Source organism: Rhipicephalus microplus, chromosome 4, assembly GCF_043290135.1.
Source record: "Rhipicephalus microplus isolate Deutch F79 chromosome 4, USDA_Rmic, whole genome shotgun sequence".
Taxonomy (NCBI): domain Eukaryota; kingdom Metazoa; phylum Arthropoda; class Arachnida; order Ixodida; family Ixodidae; genus Rhipicephalus; species Rhipicephalus microplus.
This window is the reverse complement of record NC_134703.1, coordinates 181,077,949-181,103,193: the sequence shown is the minus strand read 5'-3', so window position 1 is coordinate 181,103,193 and position 25,245 is coordinate 181,077,949. Positions and strand designations below refer to the sequence as shown.

The 25,245-nt window shown below is 46.7% G+C and overlaps 1 protein-coding gene across 1 annotated transcript; it reads left to right on the top strand.

Moving 5' to 3' along the window:
• Positions 1-7,103: 7,103 nt before the first annotated feature.
• On the top strand, positions 7,104-25,005 carry LOC119185096 (uncharacterized). Its single transcript, XM_075893214.1, is given in 7 exon segments — positions 7,104-7,345; positions 8,042-8,172; positions 20,367-20,543; positions 21,364-21,509; positions 21,662-21,790; positions 22,265-24,397; positions 24,961-25,005. Coding segments are annotated over 7 exon segments (3,003 nt in total).
• The last annotated feature ends 240 nt before the right edge of the window (positions 25,006-25,245 follow it).

The following is a 25,245-nucleotide window of genomic DNA, read 5'->3' as shown; positions in this document are numbered from 1 at the left end:
TGTCTGGTCGCAACACGTGGCGCCTGTTTCGCGCTCTCATCGATCCAACACAAACACGCACGGAAACTTAACGTCACTTACATAAGGTCATGCACAACTTTACAGGAACGACAACACAGCTGGCACACACGCTCAGGGACCGATACCTGTGCACCACCAAGGACCCCCGGACGGCCGCATACTCTTACGCAGGAAAAAAGAACACGCAGTTGGACACCCCGTTCCAGCTCCACGGCCTCCAGGCGGCCTTATGCAAGATGAAGTGTGGCACTGCACCCGGGCGTGACCAGGTTACGGTCAAACTGTCGGCCAATATTCCCGACGCAGCCTACACCACGCTCCTCAAGTACATCAATAGCATTTGGAACGGAGAAAATCCTCTCCCTCTTGAATGGAAATCAGCTCTCACGACTTTCATGCCGAAGGCAGGTAAACCTATTGACGTGGAGAGCCTTCGCCCCATCTCCCTCACGTCTTGTGTCGGCAAGCTGATGGAAACGATGGTACGCGACAGACTCTCCGAGTTTCTAGAAACACAGCACACTTTTGCGGACACCATGTTTGGTTACCGCCCTCAAAAGTCAGCCCAGGATATACTTCTACAGCTCCATCATGACATATTAGATCCTGTTGAATGCCCCCACAATGACAAAGTAGTCCTGGCCTTAGATCTTAAAGGGGCATTCGATAACGTGAAGCATGAGGTAATCCTTGACCACCTCAGTCAGACCAACTGTGGTTATAAAACATTCAATTATGTTAGACAGTTTCTTATAGACCGTCAAGCCTACATACGCATACAAGATGAGGACATGGGCCTTACATCATCGGCTCGAGGGGAACTCCTCAAGGCGCGGTCCTCTCTCTCCTCTTATTTAATATAGCCATGCTTCATCTTCTCCCCAAATTGGCCTCTCTACCAGGGATACATGACGCTCTTTACGCGGATGATATCACAATCTGGGCCACGCAAAGTAACCTGGGTCACATGGAGTCGTGCCCGCAAGCAGCAGCGACTGTAGTCGACGGCTACGCAACCTAGTGCGGACTCCAGTGTGGCCCGGCTAAGTCAGAATTTGTGCACGTACGTCCCTCCCGTCAGGACACAACTCAGCTCCATATCAGTCTTCCCTCGGGACCGATCCGTGAGGCCAAGGAGATCCGCGTCCTTGGCCTCTTCATACACCACCAACACAAGGCCGACACCACAATAGCCAAATTTCGCGCGGTGGGAGACCAGATGAGTCGTATTGTCCGCCGGGTCTCCAACAAGTGGGGCAGATTGCGAAGCAGGGATGCAGTGCGGCTTACCCATGCTTTCGTAACGAGTAGCATACTCTACTCCCAACTTGCACCTACGCAAACACGAGGATGATCAACTCGAGGTGATCCACCGTAAAGTTATCAAGCGAGCCCTTGACCTCCCTATCACCACGTCCAACCAGAGACTTCTGGCCCTAGGCGTGGTGAATACCTACCGGGAACTTCGAGAAGCCCACCTCGTTAACCAATACACGCGCCTTGCACAGACCCATTCCGGTCACCGCCTCTTGGACCGAAAACACATCAAACACGATTACTATATTGAGGAAAGGGTGAGAATGCCAGAACCTTGGAGCAACGCCGACTAAATTTCAAGGCCGAAAGGCTGCCGCAGTGACGTCAGAGGCTGGGGGCCCAGTTACGCCGCGAACGCGGCGGAAAGCCTGCGTTTCGTTCACGTTTTAGGAGAACAAACGCTCCCGCTCTCGCAGCTGCTGCGGCTTGATTGGGCCGAATAAAAGACGTGAAAAAAAAGTCTTACTGAGCATGCTCAGTTGGGCAACTGGGCCCCCAACCTCTGACGTCACTGCGGCAGCCTTTCGGCCTTGAAATTTAGTCGGCGTTGCTTGGAGACGCGCCCTCCGGGTCCGACCCTTTCCCCGCAACATGTCCAAAGGAAACCACAGTGGTCACCGCCAGGCGCGCGCGGAAGCGTTGCAGCGACACTTTGGTCAGGAGGAACACGTGTGCTACGTGGACGTTACCGGCCTGCACCATGGGGGGTCGTATACGGCCGCAGTCATACACAACAGAAACACCGTAAACGGGATCACTTTCAAAGCCTACAGCGCAACACATGCGGAGGAGATTGCCATCGCTCTGGCTCTCACCCATCCCTCTTCTAAACATATCATCACCGACTCACGAGGGGCCTGTCGGAACTATCAGCTAGGGTGGGCTTCACCGCTTGCTCAGCGCATACTGGAACCTAGCTGCCAATACGTTAATCCAACTCCGCGAAATGTGGTTTGGGCACCCGGTCACCAAGGACTCAGGGATAACGAACAAGCCGATCAGGCCACCCGCGCACTCTCTTCCCGGGCTATCTCCCTGTCTTTGGAAGCCTACTCCCAATCAGACAACTCGGCCCTTTCATTCAAAGATATTACCAATTACTACAAGGAGGAGCACCGGCGCTATCCAGACCCCTGTTGCGCTGACGAATGCCTCCTTATAAAACTGTTCACCAATACCGTACTGTGCCCAGCGGTGCTAAAACATTTCAATTCATCCTTTGATGGCACGTACCAGTTCTGTGGTGAGGTGGCTGACACCTTCCATATCGTCTGGGCGTGCCAGTTTAGTCCATCTATCCCCCCCAACCCCAACCCCACGAGAGAGGACTGGAAGGCGGCCCTGCCCGGCTGTCAAGACATGAAGGCCCAAAAAGCCCTGGTTCAACGGGCGCGGGCGGCGTTGCTTGCCAATGGAGCTCCGGAATAGGGGTTCTACCTAGTACTGTGAAAGTAGGAGGCTAATAAGGCCCCAACCCAATCACCTCTCGTAACCATTTAATAGTTATGAAATGTTTCACCACCATTACCACCACCACCACCACCCACATATCGATATAATAGTACATCGACAGGCAACGGCAGGGAGCACTGCAATGTTAGGATCATATGTGTGATCTCGTTCACATATGTATTTTTTCCCTCTTTTATGTAGTTTATGTTCCGTATGAATTCTGTATATGTATCCACAATAGCACAAAGTATCTTTTTTCTTTCATAACTGATATACTTGTATTTTTTGTAAGCAATGTTTGCTAGCCTTCGTTGTTTTGCTGCCTGATCTTTTTTACCATAACGATGTATTTAGACCCTGCTAAAATCCACTATGGGGATTACAGTATCTGTAAACAAATAAATAATAAAAAATTGGCAGATACCACGTACAGTGGGAATCAGTGACATGCGAAGCACGAATGAAGCACGAATGAGAAATGTTGATGTGTAACTTTAAAATCAGAACAACGTTACAAGGTGGAGGTAAATGATGCCGTACATGACTTCCGTGTCATGATTATTATGTTTGGATGTGTCATTTACATTGGTCATCTATTCACGTCACGTAACACCAAATTTAGTATATGTGGAGCTAGCAAAACGACCGCGAGCACATCACGAAGAGCCCAATATACTCCAACGTAGTGTTGACGCGCACGCACGCGTAGCATAGCGACGCTACGTTAGCAATACGCGAGTACTCTATAGTCTGATGAGAGGCGCGACCAGCGTCCGTCAGCACGGCCCGACGGCAACCAGTGCGAAATGCGACATGCTGCATTTCGCCCCAATGCCTTAGCCAGACAAGACTGCGTCTCCCACTTTTCATGACGGAGGGACGCCGGACGCGCTAAAATGCACATGAGTCAAAGCAACGCTGCGCGGCGCGCGCCTGCGAGTATATGGCAGGACCGGCGCCTCGCATGGCAACGCCAGCGTGATGCGATGAAATGAACGCCGGTGAGCACGCGCACCGCGTCAAGTCGAAATGTATTGGCGCCCAGACTGTTGCAGGGAGGAGGCACTGCGGTCACCGAGGTGAGTGGACGGTCTTCATGTCGGCTCCGCTCTCATAGAATAATTTCCCAGCGAATACAGCCAGGCACTGCTCGGATTTATACACCATCTGATTCTTCTCGTCGCCGAGGATCCGAAGAGACCATATTCTAAGGCGGGTGATTATTTATCCAGATTTTACGACTGAAAACCAGCTCCCGCCAAGAAGCGTCTACTGTTCCTACGGCCGGCACTACGCGTTGACTGGGGCGGCCTCACGATAGCCAGGCCTTGGCGTTCGAGCCATACAGGCCGTAATCATCAATAATGGAGGTGTCGCAGCAGAATGAAGACGCCACCCAACGGGAAGACGAAGACGTGACCCAACGGGAAGATGACACAGGCAACGGATGGACAGAAGTTCGAAACAGGAAACGTGCTAAGAAAGGTAACCAGCAACGCCGTGGTAGCCCTAGCCCTACCCGAACGCCGGGAACGCCCGATGCAAATCTGATATCCCGGATAACCTGAGCCAGCAAAATGCCAAGACTGCCGACAGGCGATTACAAGATAGGTATAAGGCCAAGAGGAGGACTGCAGCTATCCAAGCTCGGCTTAACGGAACTAGACAAAGCTGTGTATGAAGCAGCCGATATCCCTTATGAAGAAAGAGAGACGGACACAATTTGTCCGAATAATTTTCAGAACATCTTGGTCGTTAGCACCCCAAACCAAGATCTTGCAGACAAGTACCAAGGCATCAAGCACACCAAAGCCAACGACAAGTTGTATGAGGTGGGAGCATACGAGACGGCCCCGGAACTCACTGCCAAAGGTGTAATCAAAGGAGTTCTTTGAACGAAACCCCGCGGGACATCACCACAACAATTACTACAGCCCGAAATCCTGCGGCGATCGCAGCCAAACGTCTTGGCAACACCACGACAGTGATAGTTCTTTTTGACGGAAGCAGAGTCCCGACGCACGTCATGTACAGAGGAGTGCTCACATGCTGTTCACTATACAGGAAACAAGTTGACTTTTGCAAACAATGCAACAGACTTGGGCACAGGAGTGACATGTGTTGGAGGCGAAACGACAAGCTATGTGTGGATTGTGGAATGCCTGATCCGAGCGAGGACCACCACTGTCAGCCACGATGTCAACTGTGCGGCAAGGATAATCCCACGGCAGACAAACTCTGCAAGGCCAAGTTCAAGACACCCTACATCGTAAAACAACGCCAGTGGTTCCGACAACATCAAGAGACACTCGAGGAGAACTACACCCCTACCACCAAGCCAACCAAACGCGGGAGGTCCAAATTCCGGACGAGGGCATCACCTGGGTCCAGATCAAGGTCCTGGTTCTGCGCAACGCCCCGCGGCCACACCTCCTAGCCTCCGGGGCCAAGAAGGCGCACTACATCCCGTTTAAGATCCCGGTCTAAGTCAAAGGGTGGCAATGGCCATCAAGGGAACCTGGCATTCATTGTGAGCTAGTCAGACGTGGCTAAAGGCACGCGCCCTAAGCCTTCGGGGGAGACTGCGCATAATGTCAGTGATATAGCTGAGCTGAAAAAAAGAAAACGTTGAGCCTAGAGAATTGATATCACAGCTTACTCGGGAAATTCAAAGTCTTAAAAAGTGCACAAATAGAACTTCTAATCAAATGCATTTCGCGGCTCAAGAGCGCCTCGAAGAAATGCCAGATAACCGATTGGACGAGGACACTACCCCGCCACCTCTTAAAAGAAACGCTCAGGTGTCTAATGAAAAAACTACGGCGCAAACCTCAAACACTAATCAAACATTGTCTGAAATACAGAAATCAGTTAAGGAACAGGCTGAGGCAACCAACAACCTCTCGCTTGCAATATCCATGATCATGAATAGACTAGATAAACTCGAAGCTAACGTAGCCAATCTCAACCCTAGGACACCACCGGTACTTCCAGCTACCAACCTTCCGATGAGCACTGGAGGCAATTCACACTTATCTCAGGGCACCACATCAGCGGCTATATCAACTAATTTCATGAGGCCTGCCTCCTTTCACCCTCCTTCCTCTTCGATAGCCAACTCAAAATAGGGAAGCCCAGACAAAGGGACTTAATTATTTGGCAGTGGAATTGCAAGCGCTATGAGGGGAAGAGAGCAGTCCTCCAACAACACCATAGAGACAGAACCAAACCAGATGTTCTAATTTTGCAGGAAACCCATCGTTTAGCAAAGCTACCGGGATATCAGGCGATCAGCCCCCCAACAGGGGATATTAGAACACTAACCACTCTGGTAAGGAAGGGACTGGTAGCGATCTGCCACGACACCCGCATAACAGAAATTGAGCATATACTCGTACAACTTTCCCCTACAAGAAAAAAAAATCTCCGAGCATATTTATTCTGAATTTGTACAGCAATTTTACACGCATATGATAACGCTTCCTTCTTCTCTTTAAGAAGGCCGTAGATATAGCGGGAACTAATCCACTCGTCATAGGTGGAGACTTTAACGCTCCACACAGTGCTTGGGGATACGGGTACACAAGAGCCAAAGAAAAAACGCTATGGCAGGATATTCAAGAAACAGGCATAACTCTCATCACAGACCCCGACTCCCCTACGCGTATGGGAACTGGGCTTGCAAGAGACACCACTCCAGACTTAACGTTAGTTCGTTACGCGGGGACCGCAAATGGAAAAACACATTCGATGATCTGGGGAGTGATCATCGAATATTAGAAATCAGGATAGAAATCATGGCTGCCGCAGAAATTCAGAAACAGATTAGATGGACTGACTGGGATATGTTTCGCAAATTCAGAAACGTGAAAAAACAAGACCCCATCAGCAATATTGAAGATTGGATCAAAGATGTCAATAACGACGTCAGCGAGGCAACGCGAAGTATCTCTTCAAGTCCACACATAGAGCAGATTGATAGCCGTCTCGCACACATGTGGGTGGCCAAGCAATCACTGCAGAATAGATGGTGGGGACAGAGGCACAACAGGCCCTTGCGCAAGCGCATAGCCAAGCTGAACAAACAGATCGAAGAACATTGTAAGCAGCTAAGCAAACAGCAATGGGACCAAGTTTGTAATAGTCTTGATTGCCAAATGAATGCTGGTCAGACATGGCGCATGCTCATACACCTGCTAGACCCAAATAGCACCAAATCAGCACACAACCAAACCTTGCGTAAACTGGTGCACCGGTATAACGGCTGTGAGGAGGACTTTATCGCTGAGGCTAGCTACACATACATTCCCGCCATGCCCGTCATAGAGCACGTACCATATTCCGGAGGCCCGAACGAGCTCTTAGATGAGGAGTCTCCTGTGGCTGAAATCAGGGCTGCGCTACAGAAGCTGAACACCAATTCTGCACCGGGACCAGACGGGATCACTGACAGAACACTACGGAACCTTGACGACCAAGCCATAGAGAACATCACGCAATATATTAACGAGTGCTGGACCAAGGGCACTATTCCAAAACAGGGGAAAAAGCTAAAGTAATCCCCATCCCCAAGCCCGGGAAACCCCCCGATCTATCGAATTTACGCCCCCATATTACTAACGTCTTGTGCTGGGAAGCTGATGGAACACGCTTTTCTAGACAGAATCAACACTTATCTTGAGGAGAACTAAATCTACCAAGATTCCATGTTGGGGTTCCGCACACGGCTCTCCACGCAAGACGCCGTGCTTCAAATTAAGCAGCAGATTCTAGACAACAAAACAAGAGCTACCCGGGCGATCTCAGGATTAGACCTTAAAAAAGCCTTCAACCAAGCATCGCATACGGCAATATTACATGAGATCTGCCAATTAGGCTTAGGATCGAGAGCGTATAACTATGTCAAGGAATTCCTAACAGACCGAACGGCATCCTTTGTAATGGGAGAACTGAGATCTGAGGAAAGGCTTATGGGTAGTGCTGGTACCCCGCAGGGTTCGGTCACATCGCCAATGCTGTTCAATCTCATAATGATAGGACTCCCGGAGCGGCTGAACTCCATATACGGAATACATCATTCTATACATGCAGATGATATCACTATTTGGGAGTGTGAAGGTATCAACGGAGAGATAGAGCAGAGACTACAGGAGGCCGTCACCACTATTGAGGAGTATCTTGAAGGTACTGGCCTCGAGTGATCGCCAGATAAATCCAAACTCCTCCTCTATCGCCCCACGCTTAAAGGCAGGCCACCCAAGGGATACAACCGGGGCCGTGCTTACGAAGAGATCCAGATTCACACCAAATACGGCAGGACTATTCCTATAGTGCAACAAATCAGAGTCCTTGGACTCATCATCGAGTCTACGGGCACAAACGGTGAAACCGTCAAGAGGTTAGTAACCAAAGTCACCAACGCAATGCGGCTAATCGAGAGAGTCACAAACATACACCAGGGCATGAAAGAGGCTAACGTCATCAGGCTTAATTATTCACTCGCGATAAGTCATATTATATACGTAGCGGCATATCTAAACTGGTATACAGCCGAAAAACTCAAAATCAACGGACTCATACGAAAGGCGTACAAACAAGCTTTAGGCCTTCCAGAAAGCACCAGCAACGAAAAACTGTTTTAACTGGGCTTACATAACACTTTAGAGGAGCTGATAGAAGCGCAACAGATTGCCCAGTTGGAGAGACTAGCCAGCACGCGCACAGGACGGAGTATCCTTGACAAGTTGGGAATAAATTACCATAACCATCAAGGAAGTAAAGTGCTGGTTCTAAAGTTGATCAGGGAAAGATCCAGGTCCCCAATCTGCCCAAAAACATGCACCCCGAACTGAATCAGGGCAGAAGAGAAAGCCGCGCTACAACTCTGCTTAAGGCCTACGGCAGAGACAAGGAGGCGTTGTTCGTAGACGCAGCGCAGTGTCTTAGTCACAAATCCTAGGTTGCGGCAGTAATAAACACTGACCGCAAATGCGTAAACGCGTACTCCATACGCTCGGATAACTCAGAAATCGCGGAAGAGGTGGCTATTGCACAGGCCATACTTTCCCCAAAGTGTAGGTATGTCGTCAGCGACTCGCAGTCGGCAATCCGTAACTATACACGAGGAAGAATATCTCCCGAGGCAGCCAACATACTCCTCCGCGAGGCAAATCTCATATCATCTGAGGAATTCGAAGAAAAGTGTATTATATGGTTCCCAGCCCACACCCCTTGTACCTCTCTCATTCCCAAGCTCAACGAGGAGGCTCAGCGCGTAGCGCGAGGTCTCACTTACTGCACTCGCGATGGTGCTTCACATGAGGTACTGGGAGGAGAGGAGTGGTGGGAGAGGGACAGAATGTTTAGGTTCTGCGACATTATCCAATTCTACCAAAAGTCGAGGCGCAGAGTTCCACCACCTAGCTCCACATTAGACAGATCTCAGGAGGTTGACTGGAGGCGACTTCAAACTAGAACATTTCCCAACCCGAAGCACCTAAATCGCATCTACCTCCAACTATACCCAGATGACTCGTGTAAACTATGTAGCATGAGACGCGCCACCCTTGAGCATATGTTATGGGAATGCACACAGATACAGGACGCCAATGCAGTCTCCCCAGAACAGCTTGGGGCGCGGTGGAGAGCCGCGCTGATCAGCTCAGATCGGACATATCAAATATGGGCCATCCAGCGAGCACGGGAGGCGGCTGAGAGACAGGGTCTCTCCACCGTCCCTGGCGCGGCTTAGGCCCAAGCCTCATTCCGCTGGTTAAATAAAGTGTGCTCACTCACTTGACTGTTGCATGTAGTCATGTTCTCACATCACAAGCATCTCATGATAATCGTGTTTGCCTCACTCATATACCTTCGTCATCCATTGGCGTCGCGTAATACCAAATTTGGCATATGTGAAGATAGCGAAATGGCTCTGGGCACTCATGAGTGTGGCATGTAGTCACGTTGTTACATGACACGCATGTCGCGATTATCATGTTTGGATGTGTCATTTACCTATGCGGGCCGTTCACGTCGCGTAATACCAAGTTTGGTACATGTGAAACTAGCGAAACGGCCACGAGCGCATCATGAGCGTAGCATGTAGTCATGTTGTTACATGACACACATCTCATGTTTATCATGTTCACACTGGTAGCATACCTTCGTCATCTATTTACGTCCCGTAATACCAAATTTGGTATGAGTAAAGCTAGCGAAACGGCCACCAGCGCATCATGAGCGGGGCATGTAGTCATGTTGTTACATGGCACGCAACTCATGATTATCATGTTTGCACCAGTGGCATACCTTCGTCATCCATTCAATACTGTATTACCGAATTTGGTACATGGGACGGTAGCGAAACGACCGCGAGCACATCATTAGTGTGGCATGTAGTGATGTTGTTACATCACACGCACGTCATGATTTTTACGTTAGGGTCATTCGCTTGTGTTGGCCATGCAATCATGACATTCCATACTAGTTTTGCAACATGCCATGTGAACGAAACCACCGCAAGAGCTGCAGGACCATGACATGTAAATCATGACATTCATGACTACATGTCATGATTTTCATGTTGTGCCTAGTCAAATATGTTCTTCATACAGTCATGTTATGCCCTACCAAGTTTGGTATTGATACCATTACCGAAACGGCCGGGAGAGCTAAAAGTCGTAGGCGGCTAGATAGATAGATAGATAGATAGATAGATAGATAGATAGATAGATAGATAGATAGATAGACAGATAGATAGATAGATAGATAGATAGATAGACAGGCAGACAGACAGACAGACAGATACATAGATAGATAGATAGATAGATAGATAGATAGATAGATAGATAGATAGATAGATAGATAGATAGATAGATAGATAGATAGATACGCCCAAAGTTACGGAAGTTCGCTAGGAAATGCTTCGCATTTAATAAATAGGTAAATAAAAGACACTGTGTCTCATAACCAACCTACTGCCCCCGCCGCTGCCTTGATCAGGTCAGTACAATTCCGTTTAATACAGCAAGGACATGATGAGGGGAGGGGTTACGTAAGGTATGGCTGCGCGGTAAATTATCATATATGTGAAAGTGTTGTAGCACAACAGAACAAACTTGTTTTCATAAAGCATGCTTTGTTAAGTACTTTGCAGCGTAAACTTTGTTATGCATTCTTCGTTTCAAGATGATGTGTCAAACGTTGCAAAGCTAAATGGCTTCAACAATTTCCTCGGTAAGCCATGCGTAATTTTGCAAAAAAAGAATGTAGGAATATATATCGGTGTCACGCACGTGCACGAGTGACTGAGGGCAAACGACTTAGGCGGCGAGATATGTGCGATGCGGGTATAAATTAAAGTGCTTGATGAAAAGCGTAAAAAAAGTGCTTGCACGATGGGCTTGACCCGAAGTGAGCGATGGGTGAGAGGTAATATCCATAATATTTGTTCAGGTATAAAGCCACAAACAGCGGTTTGATCATGATGAGCACCGTAGTAGAAAGCTCCGGAAATTTTTATTACCCGAGATTTTCTTTACAGGCACGCCAGCGTGTGTACACTGGCGATAAGCGAGAGATCAAATACCACATTGTGGTTTTAGTGGCGTAAAACTGGCGTTTTAAAAAGATAAAAGAAGGAGGAAAACTGGTCACACAATTTCCAACCAACTCAAGTGTTTCGGTGAGGTATGCTTGATTTGGGTGCCAGAAATAAAATGTGCATTCTATTTTCAGTCGATTGAGTGTGTGATGTGAGATCAGTTTTCGGTGCTGAAAAGCATGGATGATGTAACTTTGGTGTGTTATTATTAGATTTAAATGCACATAATGTAGTAGATTCCTAGTGGTCGGCCACGATAACCAAACTTTTTTTCGATATCCATTTTTTGAAGGATGAAAGAAACCGTTAGAATGAAAAAAAAAACTATTTGAATGAGAACTATTAGAATAATTACAATGAGTTGAATTACATGGCGAGTTTCATGACAGCAGACCTTGGTCAGTAATACGAGGCTACAATTTAGACGAGAACTTGGATTACCAGGAGCGATCTCGTCTCGATTAGCTCTTGTGGCATGCAAAGGAACGTGTTTGATCCCTCTATTTATTATTCGGCATAATCTTAAATCGGTTTAATATGAACGTGAAACGTTATAATATATTATTGGCATAATTTCAAAGTGAAACGTGTCCTCGCAGAGGTAGTTGAACATTCACTGTGCATTGTTTCACCACGAGGATGAAGGAATGAATGCTGCAGTAACAAATTGCACGGCAGCGGCAGCGAGCGATTTGACGTTCGTACTGTCTGTAACTACAGTAACTTCAAAGAAAGCTTGCTGTGGAAGCACAAGTGGTACAAAGCACCTGAATCCCGGGATAAGCGCGTGCGAGTGAACCACCACGCTAGAGAACGGCTGTACGCGGATTGTCGCGGCACAATGACCTTTAGAGGGCGCTTACCTATCGTGCCATCTCGCTACTGATCACTAAAACGCGCGGGAGTTTCCGAGTTCTGAGGACCACCAGCAGTGCAGTGTGTAGTAAATGGCTTGCCGTTACCACGTTGGAGAAGGGTCGCTCTGTGATGTAGTGGTTAACGTCACGCGCTTACAAGTGCGAGGTCGGTGGTTCGACACCCCGCAGCAGATCCTCTTCTTTTCGTTGTGGCTTTGCAATCGTGTTAGCAAATACTTCACACCGATATATCCGTGACAATATTACGTCAGGGGGCTGTGGTGGAACCCGGCATAAAACAGTTTCGTGTTAAAAAAGGGTATAAATATTATGAAATTATTAGTGCGCCACTTTTTAAATATTCCTTGTTTTTACGTGTTCTGATGTAAGTTCAAGGTTATTCATTATGCATGAAATGCAACGTAAGATCGCCTACGTAAGATTTTTTTCGAAAGCCTGCAGGTTGAAGGCCAGGCTGTGTGGTAGATCGAGTACCCGATTGCCACGCAGCACGCTTTGGTTAGATTCCTGCTTAGATCCTATTTTTTTATTTTTTCATTCGTTGGGTGTACGCTACCAGTGTCAGTTTATCTTATCTCTCCCACATTTAAATTCTTAACGCCCTGGTGTTTCTTAACTGGTGTTTTACTTTCAATTCAATTTCAATTCACTTTTATTTCAGCAATAAAAAAGATATTTCAAAAGTCACAACGGTAAAATGCTACAGGGCGAAACAGACAGACAGACAGACAGACAGACAGACAGACAGACAGACAGACAGACAGACAGACAGGCAGACAAAGAACTTTATTATGTCCTTAGAAACGCTGCTCCTTTAGAGCAACGTCGCGAGCCGCTTTCACGTAGGAACGGGGAAGCCTAGCCTCACCGCCGCATCGTGGGCTCACTGGACAGCCCGTAGCTGTGGTAGCAACTCTGAACTTCGTAAGACAGAGTCCCAATCTTCTTCTGTGGACCGACTTGAGCCCCGTAACGAGGGGCACTGCCAGAGCATATGTGCTAAGTCACTAACCTCACCACAATCAGGACAAGTAGAGTCAAAAGCCTCTGAGGAGACTATGCCGAGGAAAAATAGGCTTGGATAGGACCTGGTCTGGAGCATTCTAAACGTGACGGCCTGAGGTCTAGACAACTTGTTGTGTGGAGGAGCAAATGACCGCCTACTCAACTGGTAGTGTTTAGCCACTTCACTGAATGTAAGTAAAGCGCCCTGAACATCTCACTGCCAACCTGCGGACCTACATCCTTCCCAGCGCGGACGGTTCGTGCGTGCGCCCTGGAGTGAGGAGTGTCATTCAGGTTTACTTGAGAGTCCAGTAGGGGTTCGAGATGTGCAGGGAACCAGGTAGTGGTATGTGGAGAAAGTTTCCTATTTTCTAGTAGTTTAAATACTTCAGTACAGACGGAACCAGAGGCGAAAGCCTTGACCGCTGACCTCGAGTTGGTGAATATTTGCGATCTACTGTCATCCAAAAGAGCAAGGGCTAAAGCCAACTGTTCAAGCTCTTGAGAGAGTGGAGTCTCTAAGTGACGCAGAAAAAAAAAGCCATTAAGGCTTGACAGTGGGTTTGCCACCATTAGACAACGTTACAACAGTCATTATGCAATAAAAACAAACATTACGTAAGGAAGTAACTGCAGGAATATTTTAATGCAGGTAACTATTTATGTTAGGGGCAGTAAGTAGCGCATCATTTGTCGACCATAGTTAATACGTGTGTGGAGGATCCTACACTCTCCAGTGGCTCGTGTTCTATAGGGGCAGGTCCAGGGTTTCAAACGCGCTAAATCAGCAATAAAATAATCACTCTTTTCTCGAGAAGTAAGATATCGGTTCCATAAAACTTAATTGTACATGTCGGGTATTCGTTGTAATTTAAGGGTTATAAATTCGGTCTGGCTTATCGCGTAGAGTACCGGCAAATATGCGCACAGCTTTTTTCTGTAATCTAGATATTCGGCCTGGGTTCTTTGCCTTTGTGGTGCCCCATACCAAAAAGCAGTAACTTAATGCAGATAAAGATATAGAACTACATAGTAAGAGTCAAATTCTTGTGGCAAAAGGAAACGTAAACGTGATAGGAGTACGTGACACTACGGGAAAGCTAAGTGTGGATAAGATCAGCTTGTTTGTTGGATAACATGATTTCATGGAAGTGTACTTCTAGCGTTTTCAGCAAGGGCTCAATATTGATGGATTCATAGCTTATGTCTAGGGCCAAATTTCAGTTTACGGGCTTGTTTATTGCGCGAGAAAGGAGAAAGTTTTTTCTTTTAATGTGTGCATAGGTAGTAAATACATTATGCACCAAATGTTCAACATTTTGAAGACACCACTTGTTTTGTTCTAAAGTTTAATCTATTCATGTCCCTTGAAAATAAAGTGGTGTCATCTGCATAAATAATGAAGATTATATCATTATCGGTGTTCACGAGATCGTTGACGTAAATATCGCAATTCACCAAGGTATAACATGTTCTGTAGTACACGTCACATCAGACATTGAATCATGATGGCTTATTTTTCACGCTCTTCACGCAACAGTACCACCTTAGACTAATCCAGACTTCGCGTTCAGATGAATTGTGGTCGGGACGCAGCCGAGGCACGAAACTCAACGAAGACTTTTTATTGAGATGCACTGACACGCTGCACTATGTCTCACTTCCTACACTTTCAGGAGTTGTAGATGCACTTGAAAAGAATCGCAGACAGCAATTCGCGTACACATAACGAAAGTGCGCAATAGAGAACCACGGAACCATGCACCCCTGCCGCTCCCTGAACGTCGCCCTGCAGCGTTGATGACATCGCTGCGTGACTGCTGCGGCCGCTGCTTGCGCCATCTCTAGACGATACAGCCAACCAGCTTTGTCTTAGTTTTGTACACAGCGTAAAGGTGGCGCTTTTTCAACATCTCCGTTATAACTCTGTTCGGGCTGTCACGGTGGATCGGGCTGTCACGGTGTTCGGGCTGTCACGGTGTTTTTCGAGCGCTCCGGATCGACTGCGCAAATAAGTGTTTTTGCATGTTTTGAGCTTGTCTTTATAATTATAAGGCAGCGGTTGAAATCTTCGTAGCACTTATTTTATGGTACGGCTTTTTCGGGAGCCAGTCACCAGGTATTTATTAGTTAGTGCGGGTGGGTGTGTTTGAAATTTTTGTTGTTGTTTTTTTTCTTTTGCCACCTCGTGGGGGAGGTGCGCGTACATTGAACACGCAAATGTTTGTAGTAGAGCTTAGACTTTCTTTTTTTTTTCGTAGTGCACGGCTCGAGTTTAGTAATTATCGAGTATAGAGACAATTGGTGTCAGAAAGACATGGTTAAAAAGACTGTAGAGTGTTCAGGATGTGGAGTGGGTTTGAAAGTGGACCCAAGCGTAGAAGAGGACGGAGAAGAGGCTGAGGCGAAGTGTAGGCAATGTGACGTCGAGGAAAAAATGGAGAAAATGATGGTTGCCCAAAGTGAACTGCTGGTGAGAATCGATGAGCTCGAGAGTGCGTTGGCGACAGAGCAAGAGAAAACGAGGGCAATGGGAGAAAGACTGAAGTCCACCGAGGAAGCACTAGCGAAGCTGAACAAAGAAGCGGCCTACGGAGAGAACAGTAGAGAACCGGCAACCAGAACGGTGGAGAAGGAAGAGCAAGCAAGTTTGGAAAAAACAGGTTTAGCCGGTTCAACTGTCGCAAGGCCCAGCTTCAGCGAGGTAGTGGTGGGGCTGGGAGGGGACAAAGCAGCCGGCGTCACAGGTGCAAGTAGCCCCCAGGTGCAGGACGCTCCAGCTGAAAAGTCACAGCATGTGATAATCGCCGGGGACTCGAATTTAAATCGATGCACAGAAGCCATCAAAGAGAGGGTAAGAGGTGACAAGAGGGTTGCAGTAGGGGCGTTCCCAAGACGCAAGCTTGAAGCAGTCATGAGGCAAGTGAGCGCAAAACTCAAAACTACAGCTGATAGACGAAACCTCGTGATAATTTCAGGCGGTATAAACGATGTCCTAAATGAAGATACAGCACGACTAGCAGCCACACTGGCGAAAGGCGTCGATGACATGCACGCCACTTCTCGTAAGGTACAGGTAGTGATATGCACGATACCGGAGGTACCGGTGCGTGATAGCAACCTGCAAAGAGCGGTTGTCAACGCAAACCAAGAGATATGGCGGATGAGTCGAGAGAAAGGCTTTGAGGTGGTGGAAATAAACAGAGAGGTGCATAGGTGGGGTGGTTTTCAACGAGACAGAATTCACTTCGATGGGCGGCTAGGTCATGAGGTGGGTTGGCGACTTGCAGGACGCGCAGTAGCTTTTTTGGGGGGCAAGCGAGCCCTTCGGGGTGCAGGATAGCTAGTAACGAGGAAAACAACCAGGGAGACTCTTCGACAGGTGTTATGGACAGATAGTTCCAAAGTGGCACCAATGCCTAGGATAGGTAGAGTCCGGGGCATCAATAGACGTAGCCACGAGCGCCGAGCCCATTCAGACATAGGGTATATTAACATTCAGGGTGGTAGGAACAGGCTGAAGTGAGAAGAGATAGAAGAACAGCTAAGGGAAGAGAGGCCGATGGTATACGGTTTTGTAGAAACACATCTCAGAGACATGGAACAACCTCCGAAAAATCCGGACTACGCGTGGGAATATTGTAATAGAACAGAAGGCAGCAGAAAGGGGGGTGGTATTGGGGCATTCATTCATAAAAGTACAGACTGGCAAAGGGTCATGCAGGAGTGCAAGGAACGTTTATGGCTAAAAGGGAAAGTGGCGGGGCAAATGACACTCCTTGGTTTCGTGTACTTATGGACGGGAGCAAAGGCCAGAGAGGAAAACCAGGCAATGGTAGAGTGTATATCAAAGGACATTCAGGAGTTAGGAAGAGAGTGCAAGAATATTATACTAGGAGACATGAATGCGCACATAGAAGATATAGATGGTTATACCGACCCGACAGGCAAAATGATCATGGATATGTGTGAAAGGCTTGATTTGATCATTTGCAACAGTACCGAGAAGTGTGAAGGGCAAATAACATGGGAGGTAGGAAGGCTGCAGTCGACGATAGATTATGCACTGATGTCACATAGGATGTATGATAAGCTCAGGGAAATGCACATAGATGAAGGTGGCTCCAGAAGTCTGGGTAGTGATCACAAACGTATCAAGCTAAGTTTTGGAAGAGCAGTGAAAGTGGGAAGGAGACAAGATGAGCAACTACAGGAAAAGTTTTATTCAGAAAGGCAAATTGAAATAGCCACTAAACAAATTGAGAAAGTAATCTCGGAGGATAAAATAAGACAGTGTGGACATACACGAATCTAATTAGACTCTTTGAGCTAGAGCTTGCTAAGACGCGTAACAAGTCACCCCGGAAAAGAAGACACAAACCCAAAAGTTGGTGGGATGAGGAAGTTGAGAGAGCCACAGCAAAACGTCAGGAAGCCTCTAGGGAACACAGACATGCTGAGCAGCGGGGTGAACCGACAGATGATGTTGAAAGAAAATGGGAAACCTTTCTAAGCTGTAGAAGGGCTGCATCCCTTCTGATCAATGAAAAGATTAGAAGAAAGGGAGCTCAGTGGCTGGCAGAAGTACATAAAAAAGATAGAAAGGCAGCTGCGAAATTTTGGAACTATCTAAACTCCCTAAGAAATGAGACGAGCCTAGAGCAGAGTTTTATGACTACAGCCCACGGTGCCAGGCTAGAAGGGGACGAAGCTATTGAATATATAAGAACAAGGGTGACAGAAAAATTTCAACAAAGAAGTACTTTATGCACCACAATAGAAAAGGACGAATCAAGTGGTGCAATGGCTCCATTTTCACAACGAGAGTGGGAAAGGGCTGAGAAAGGGTTCCTAGTAGTACATCAACAGGCCCAGATGGCATTCCAATTAGGCTGATAAAGACATTAGGTCCGAAGTCTAAGCAGGCTTTGAGAGAGGCAGTGAGCAAAATAATAATCGATGGTGAAGTTCCCGATGGATGGAAACTTAGCAGGATGAGCATGATCTATAAAGGAAAGGGGGACAAAGCTGACATACACAACTACTGTCCTATAACAGTGACATCAGTGGTCTACAGGCTGGTGATGCAGATTATAAAGGAAAGACTGCAGGCATGGATAGAAGATGAGGGGGTGCTGGGGGAACTGCAGAATGGGTTTCGGAAACACAGGAGGTTGGAAGACAATCTGTTCTCACTGACGCAGTGCATCGAAAAAGCAGAAAAGGAACACAGGCCCCTGTGGCTAGCATTCTTGGATATCAAGGGAGCGTACGATAGCTTGGTTCAAGAGGAATTGTGGGGAATACTGGACACACTAGGCGTGGAACATGTAGTCAATAATCTTTTAAAGGGTATCTATAAAGGTAACAAGGTAGTTATAATGTGGGAAAAACAGGTATCCAAGCCTGCAGAGGTAAAACGGGGGCTTAGGCAGGGGTGCCCCCTGTCACCCTTATTATTCATGATGTACCTACAAGGATTAGAGGCAAAATTAGAGGGAAGTGGGCTGGGCTACAACCTCTCTTTAGTCAAACAAGGAAAACTTATTGATCAGGCACTACCAGCATTAATGTACGCAGATGATATAGTGCTAATGGCCAACAACAAGGAAGATTTGCAGAGATTGATGGACATCTGCGGTATGAGGGAGATAGGTTAGATATTAGATTCAGTAAGGAAAAATCAGCAGTGATGACTTTCAATGACAACGAAGGTAGTGAGCTTAGGATACAGGAGGTCACGCTAGAGATAACAGATAAATACAAATATCTGAGCGTATGGATAAGCAATGGGACCGAGTACCTGAGGGAACACAAAATATACGTGACGAATAAAGGTAACAGGAATGCAGCAGTGATGAAAAATAGGGCACTGTGGAATTACAATGGTATGATGTTGTGAGAGGAATATGGAAAGGGGTCATGGTTCCTGGGCTGACGTTCGGCAATGCGGTCTTGTGCATAAGATCAGAAGTTCAAGCAAGATTAGAAATTAAGCAACGTGGAATAGGTAGGCTTGCTTTAGGAGCTCACGGGAATACACCAAATCAGGGAGTACAAGGTGATATGGGATGGACATCATTTGAGGGCAGGGAAGCTAGCAGCAAGATAAAATTTGAGAAGCGATTGAGAGAAATGAAGGAGGAGCGTTGGGCTAGGAAGGTTTTCAGCTACTTGTACATGAAGAAGGTCGATACAAAATGGAGGAAGCGAACCCAGGAAGTTGACTGGTAAATACTTAGAAAACAGCAGGTGGCAAACCAAAAAGAACTATCGGTTAAGAAGAAAGTGAAGGAAACGGAGACTGACATTTGGCAAAAGGGCATGATTAGGAAGTCCGCACTAGAGATCTATCGAACTTTTAAGCAGGAAATTGCCACGGAAAGGATCTATGATAATACTCGGGGTAGTTCTCTACTGTTTGAGGCAAGGACGGAAGTACTGCGAACCAATACATATCGGGCCAAATACGAAGGGGTAGACACAGTATGCAGTGTGTGTGGAGAGGAAGAAGAAACTGCCGATCACTTGATAATGTTCTGTAAAGGGATTCACCCTATAATTCAGGATGATGGCGCAGAGTTTTTCAAAGCACTGGGGTTTAGAGACCGGGAGGGCAAAATAGACTTTAAGCGGGTAGACTTAACTAGAAGGAGGTTATCTGATTGGTGGCCAAAGTCAAGGCACGAGTGAAAATTAAACTCTTCACTGCAAAGTACGAATCCTCAAACTCACTTTTTAGGGAAAAAAATAAATGTGGTTTTGGGTTGATTGAGTATTACGGCTTGGTGGCGCTGGCCGCCGCCCGATCTAAAGGGTACAGCCATATCCATCCATCCATCCATCCATCCATCCGTTTGGGTGCGACTGTTCTCACAACAAATCCGTGCAGGGCGGGGCCTCGCCGCGATGACGTAGCCACCATATTCTTTTTTTTTCTCTGTCTCTCTCTCTCTCCGTTTGATGGCGCGGTACGCGGTTGACGCGGTCGCTGTGGTGGCGTGCACTCCACGTGAGCGAGAAGCGTGCACTGTCTTGTTAAGTGGCCGGAAAATCGGAACGCAACGATGAGCGAGCCTCCTGACCGACAGAAGGTGATCGAAAAGTACCTGACGTAATCCATGACGTAATCCTTCGTCATGACAACGGCTACTCTCATGGCTACCTGAAGTCAGACAAAGAGCTAAAGCTTTTTGAGAGGTCCCTGGCTGCCGTCCACTAGAGGTAGGCAGTGCGGACATCAAGAGACCTGAGCAAGTCGTCTAAATGTGAGGATGTCTCGATTGCTTCTTAATGTATTGATCTGCGTGTAGATCCAGCATTGAAACACGCAGTAGTAGTTTAAACCAGCTAGGGACACGGCAGGACAAGCTTCTTCTCAGTTGCGGTTATTGGTTTTCGCCTTTTTGAAGTTAGGGTTAGGTATCATTGTTTTCGTTACCGGTTCACAGTTCCCCCGGGACCGATTCATTTCGGTGTGAGTGAAGTATTGTTCGAATTACCGGGACATGACCCGATCTTCAGAGATTCTATAAACGTTAATGGAGCTGTAATTGGCGCCTTGTCTGTGTCTGCGTGTTTCTTTGGTCCCCGTTGCTTAGCGCCCCAAATTATTCAGTTGTAACTGAACTGTATTTTTTCGGTTTTAGTCATGATTAGCACCGCGCTAGCAAGCTAATTGTGACACGGCCGTGCGTGCCATCCGTGGTCCTCCAGGAAGTGTGAATTAGACGTCTAGAGCAAGGCGGGCCTGATGTTGAACGCTGTATATGAGAAGCTGAAGGGTCAGGGTCGAGATTTTTTGCCCAATTATATTAAATACCCAAGGCCCAACCAAACTGGAACGTGTTGGTGCTGCTTAAAAGTTGTAACTTAAAAACCGCATAAAAAGTCTGGGTAATTAGTAATAATAATGATAATTATATTTATTATTCTGGTTGACAAAAGCCAGAATTTCTTGCCAGAGGCAGCGCATCTTAAAGTTTTTTTGCTGCCATTACACAAAAACTAAAACAAGATTTGATATTGCCCTCTGCAATGCATAAAACTAGGTGCCTTCATTAAATCATCTTTATTGTTTATTTTCAGCCAATGTCGTCTTCTCCATGATCCACTGCGGATCTCGAATCTCTCTGGACAATGTGCCGTTCCGAGTTGTCAAGGAAGCCGTCAAAGTGTGCATATTTGGAACGGAGTACTACAAGAAAACTCAGCAGATAAAAAGAACAGGTATGGTACATGGTGATGCACTTCCAAAAGTTTCAATCTCATGCACATATCCAGCAGTCTTCCAGTTCAAAGATTGTGTTTAGGCAGTGTAAAGAAGATTTACTTTAGGTTCCTACAAGTTTACACGAGAAATAATTATTGTTAACTTCATTTACAGAGTTCAAGTACCACTCACTGGCAGAAGGAGGTGTACGAGAAGAAGCGGGTGAACCTCCAAGGCACAAAGAAGAAGGGGTGCGCAGCAACATTGAATTTGAAGTGGATTGAGTTGTACCCAGATTTCCAGGTATGTAATGTGCAATGACAAGTAAAAAATAATTCCAGATTAATTTCTGAGGACCTTTATCATGTGATTTATGATTGTGCAATCCGACCCAACACAGTTGGTCGAAGATCATTATGGTTTCAAGCAGCGCAACAAGATGAGGGCAAAGTCAAGATGAGACAGAAGACAGCACTCTATATTTCCACCATTGCCAGTATGTACACACGTGGGAAATAGCAAGATAAACACAGTGTGAAAGATAAAATGAGCACAACGCATACAGTCTCGGCATCTAAGCCAAGACTGTATGTGTTTTGTGCTTTGCGCTCTTATTTTGCTATTTCCCACATGTATACATATTGGCAATAGTGAAAATATACTTCTAGCTATTAGTTCAGCGCTGTCTTATGTCTCATCTTGACTTCGCCCTCATCTTGTCGCACTGTTTTAAACCATAAAATATGATCTGTGTACTTAACAGTGCCTGCTTTCTAGGTGGATGTGCCCCAGCCATACGGCCAGACAAGAGAGGGTCGTCTGAAAGCCGACAAGGCCAAGGAGCTGCAGGAGGCACTTGACGCAGAGCAGCAGACTGTGGCCAAAGAGGCGCGGGTATATGTTAGGATTGCCGACTGCAGTTCCCATCAAAACCATGGTTTCGAGGACATGGAAGCTTTCAGCCAAAACATGGACAAGAGCGTTGCTGAGCGAATTCAGATGTTGGCAAGAGAAGGCATTACTTCTGTATCAGATGTGAAAAAGTGCCTTCACTATTATGTGCACGACGTACTTTTTGCGAACAAGGAGAAGCCTGATAGCAGCTGCAGGGCCTTTTTTCCAACACATCGTGACATCAGCAACCAGATCCAAGCTGTGCTAAAGAAAGACCGCTTCAGCACAGTTGATCAAAAGAATGCTAGAATCCTAATTGAAAAGTTCAGGGGTGAGCAACCCGAATCCTCCGTTGTCTATCGGCCGTATGCAGCACGCAGCTTCGTGGGTAGCAGCGACTCGGACAACGTGGAAGAGGGCGTTGCCAGCGAGTGTGAAGACACGTTGCTGTTTTGCTTCCAAACAAAATTCATGAGGAGCATGCTTAAAAAGTACGGAGGCTCAGTATTTTGCCTGGACGCAACGTACAAGACGAGTGACTATGCCCTACCACTTTTCTTGCTTGTCGTGAAAACACCGTCGGGATGCACACCAGCTGGTGTGTTTATCATACAGTTCAAGACGGCCCACTGTATCGCTAAGGCTTTAGACGTTTTCAAGCAGTGGTGTGACAACTGGTCCCCACAATACTGGATGGTGGATTATAGCAAGGCAGAAATAAGTGCCATCAAGCAAGTGTTTCCAGAGAGTCAAATCTCCATCAGTGACTTTCATAGACTACAGGCATGGCAGAGGTGGCTGCGCAGAAAGGAAAACAACATATCTGATCCAGATGAGGCCCTGAGACTCATGAAACACGTAGCCAGTGCTTCAAATCAGAATGACTTTGACAAGGCGGTTGAAGTCCTCGTTGACTCTGAGTATTGGAAAAACGAAAGATTCCGCAGTTACATTGAAGAAGTGTGGCTGTCAGTAAAGGAGCTGTGGGTCATGTCTTACAGGCTGGAGTTTGACGTTGTGTTGACCACAAATAACGGCATTGAGGCCCAAAACCGTGTGTTGAAGGCACAGTACGTGAAAAGTTCCAGTGGGAAACGGTCGTTAACATCCCTGATCATGACTGTCGTTCATGGCTACCTTCCCGACAAAGAAGCGAAATTCCATGAGGCAGCAAGGAGGCAGTCATCAGCGTACAGACAGTACAGTGAAAATGTTCCTCCATACCTGCACAAGCGGCCTCATGGGTTCGTTAAGCATATGCTGAGACGGCTCGTTAACGCAGAGGAATACACCCCCACAGACATGGAAGAGCTCCCCGTTGAAGGTGTGTTTACGATTCATTCTGAAAGAAGTGATGATGATCTGTACACTGTCGACTTCACCAAGCCATCGTGTACCTGTCCTGATTTCAGGAAGCACAAGTACCCATGCAAGCACTTTTGTGTTGTTTTTAAGTACAGCGACAGGTGCGGCTTTTCCTCTCTTCCGCAGAGTTACCTCAATCGACCGCAAATTAGTCTTGGAAGCTGTCCAGAATCCGAAACAAGTTCCGAGATTCCCCTTGTCAATCAGCCCAGCCCTTCTGAAGTGTCTTCACAGGATCTTGGTACAGCAGCATCAGAGTCAGACATTCCCTTTGTCAATGAGACCAGCTTTTGTGAAGTGCCTTTACAGCCTGTGGTTGCTATGCTTCCTGAGACAGCAGCCCCCTCAGTGTCGGAGCTACACAAAAGTATAACCGAGGAATTGGAAAAGTGCAGTTCCCTCCTTTACTGCTGCCATGACGTTCAAACACTGGTGGAGGCTAAGGGCTTATTGCAAGCCACCTTCCGTAAGCTGGCTGAATCTGTGCCACAGAGTTCTGGCCTTCACATTAGGGGCTCACCGGCAAAAGGATGCTCGTCTCTGAAGCCTCTTCCGAAAAGAAGATGCCTATTGTGTGCTGTCACTCTGCCATTGACTGGAGCTTTGACTGCTAGGAAAGGATCGGGGGAAACGGTAGAGATGGACCACTCGGTGATATTTTTTTTCATTCTTTTTAAAAAATTTGCAATTGTTGCAAAACTCAATTTATTTTACCATTCATAACTTTGGCCTAAACACAGTGTTCGGACATCTCTGTGAATAATTTTTAGAGTGTTTAGAGCTTTTAAGATTAATATAGTATGTTTTATACTAGACTTCATTAGAGTCATGCAATTGTGACATTGGCAACGACTGTGTATGTGTATAAATGCAGCCGTAATTTTTTGTGTTGGTGATACTCTCAATTCAGAGAGTGTGTGAAAGTATGTTTTTTGGCTTCTGCTCTCAATCTATGTGTATAAAACTGTTTGTAAAGTTGCATTCTTTCTGTACTTGCTACGGACGTGCTTGCTTTTATACTTTCCTTTTGACATTTTAATATAGTACCTGTTGTATGTGAAAGCATGTTAGTACATTTTTTCGGGTGGTCATTTCAAGATGTATTCATAGCGTGCTTGTAATATCCATAAACTGTAAATAAACCAAATGTGAGAGAATGCGTAATGTGCACAAAAAGTTTACTGTGAAAATGTGAAGTATGGTTTCCTACACAGCAGAGCAATTTCATCAAGACTGCTGCAACAGCTGTGACCGGTTGATGTAGAGGCTGGGCAAACAAAGTGGCCTTTTTTTAGGGCAACTATGGGAACTACCCCCTCAGTGAAACGCTTTAGGTATACATATTGATACTGCAAAGGAAAGTTTGACATCCACCTAAATGTGGATGTCAAACTTTCCTTTGCAGAATCTTACTCCACCTTGGGGGTTCCCCTAAATCTGGTCCATGTTGATACTACTGAGTTGGGCGAGCTGCTTAATTACTCAATCTGAAAACTTTT